Source organism: Otolemur garnettii, unplaced genomic scaffold (genome assembly GCF_000181295.1).
Source record: "Otolemur garnettii isolate 467f Iridium unplaced genomic scaffold, OtoGar3 scaffold00059, whole genome shotgun sequence".
Taxonomy (NCBI): domain Eukaryota; kingdom Metazoa; phylum Chordata; class Mammalia; order Primates; family Galagidae; genus Otolemur; species Otolemur garnettii.
In genome coordinates this window covers 10127475-10129453 of record NW_003852454.1, presented here as the reverse complement: position 1 = coordinate 10129453, position 1979 = coordinate 10127475, and the positions used below count along the sequence as shown (strand labels likewise).

General features: G+C 48.2%; 1 protein-coding gene across 1 annotated transcript in view; it reads right to left on the bottom strand.

The window, feature by feature from the left end:
* The window catches only part of CNTNAP5 (contactin associated protein like 5), an 801226-nt gene that overhangs the window by 282932 nt on the left and 516315 nt on the right, over positions 1-1979 (bottom strand). The window contains exon 12 of the mRNA XM_003792647.1: positions 218-337. Within this exon, the coding sequence (XP_003792695.1) occupies positions 218-337 (120 nt within the window). The remainder of the gene's footprint in view (positions 1-217; positions 338-1979) is intronic.

Below are 1979 nucleotides of genomic sequence, written 5' to 3'. Positions count from 1 at the left end.
CTTCACTGAAACATCATGATTAGGACCATTAACAAGCTTCCTTTTCTCTGTTTCTCCTGGAGCTGGGACCTCCCGTTATTCACCAAAATACCCTTTCCCTCCACAAGTTGGTCTTTTAAATCTTTATTTAGACAGGTTTCTGCTTCCAGTGTGTTTTCTTTTGTTTGGTAGCATCAGGTGGCCAGGTTAAGCATGAATGGAGACTCTGCACCCTTACCCGTGATATTGCAGTACACCCGGAGAGGTCCCAGTGGCCCACTGCCGTCAGAGTCGATGTGGAAGAAGCCAGCCGTGTTCCCCTGGTGCCTGTACACCTCGCAGGACTGCTCGTAGATGGCTGAAAAGACATAAAGGCAGAGAGAAACACGTTGCTTGGATTTGCTATCCCTCTGCTGGGGGCAGTGGCTCCTATTTGCCTTTACTCCTTGTGTGTGTGTATGCATATGTATTTTTTTCCCCTTCTTCTATATTTGACTTTTTCCTCATAGCTTTAACAAACTAGCGCATTGACGTCCTTGACAAACTCACATCATCCATTCATCTGAACTCATTCATTCTTCTAAAATTAGCTCAGAGGTTATATCCTTTTAAAAGCCTGTTGCGTGCCCCTCCCCTGTGCTCCCGCTGCATGGGGAGCCAGGATCAGCCATCCCCTCTTCAGCCTCCCTCTGTGGGCTGCAGGATCTGAGTGATGCTACGTATTTGACGATGAGTCCTGGCAGCTAGCAGAGTGCCACACTCACAAGAGCCGGAGAAATGTTTGACTCGTAAATGATAAAAAAATTCGTATGTACAGTTAGGACTTTTTACTAGGAAAGTGAAAGGACTTTGTCTTATATCTATATGAGAAGGACTCAGCAGGGTAAGTAGCATATAGGAAAGTGGGTGGTCAGGTTTAGTCCATTTTGAGTTAACAAGTATTTGCTGGGTTTCTAATGTGTCAATGGATGTGGCTGCTGCCAGGGGACAGAATTTCCCCAGAAAACTCACAGCCTGGCTGGCAGCCACAGAGGTCTTTGTGGTTCTCACACAGGGGCAGGCTCCGGTGCCCTGAGACAGGGGCTTTCCCTAATCTGCAGGTTTAAGAAATAGAAGTTTTATTTATGTATTTTATTTATTCCAGCAGCAATAAATCTGTTAGAATATAAATGAGACATGTCCTATCTCACGTGTGAGAACATCGACTGTCACGTGGTGTTTCAGACCAAGTGCTATCGCTCAGAGCAGCAGGCAGGCACACATCCCATCCTGTCACCCTCCCGTGCCTGAAACGCTTGAGCGGCTCCCAACCGCTTTCAAGATAGAGTGCAAATCCCTCACCTTCGCCAGCTCCTGCCCCTGTGACTAATGCCCCATCCCAGAACCATGGAGCCGCAGTTTGTCATGATCAAGTGTGAGGGGTGCCTCAGATAATTCATTACAGTGGAGGTGTAAAGCTGAGAGGGTTTGACTTTTTATAAATTAGAGTGAATTCAAGGTTATCCTTGTGTTTAGGGATAGCCTTACATCTCTGTGTGCTTTCTGCGGCAGGAGATCCCGGGAATGTGACAGGAACCTCATTATTTTGACCATAATGTGCAACTCATTTGTGTTTGCCTGAACCTGATAACACATGCGTGGGCGTGTCACACTGGTGGACATCAAACCTTTTGTGGGGGCCCCTCCCCAATCACGCTCACACTGCGAAGATGACAACCATGTGGAAGAAGGTTCTGTCCTCCCACAGAGAGCAAACACCACCCCCGTGGCATGTGGGTGGCTGCACAGTAGTTAAGATAAGAACCTTGGAATCAGAACAGGTGGTTTTGCTTGGCTGGCCTACCACTTACTCTGTACAGGAGCCTGGACTAGCTGTCTCCCCTGTGCTGGTTCCCCTCTTGTGATGGACACTTGCGGGTGTTCACGCCCTGCTCAGACTCAGGCCCTCCCTCAGAGAGGGCTGGACTTGCCAACCTCCTCCAACAAATGCAACAAGACAA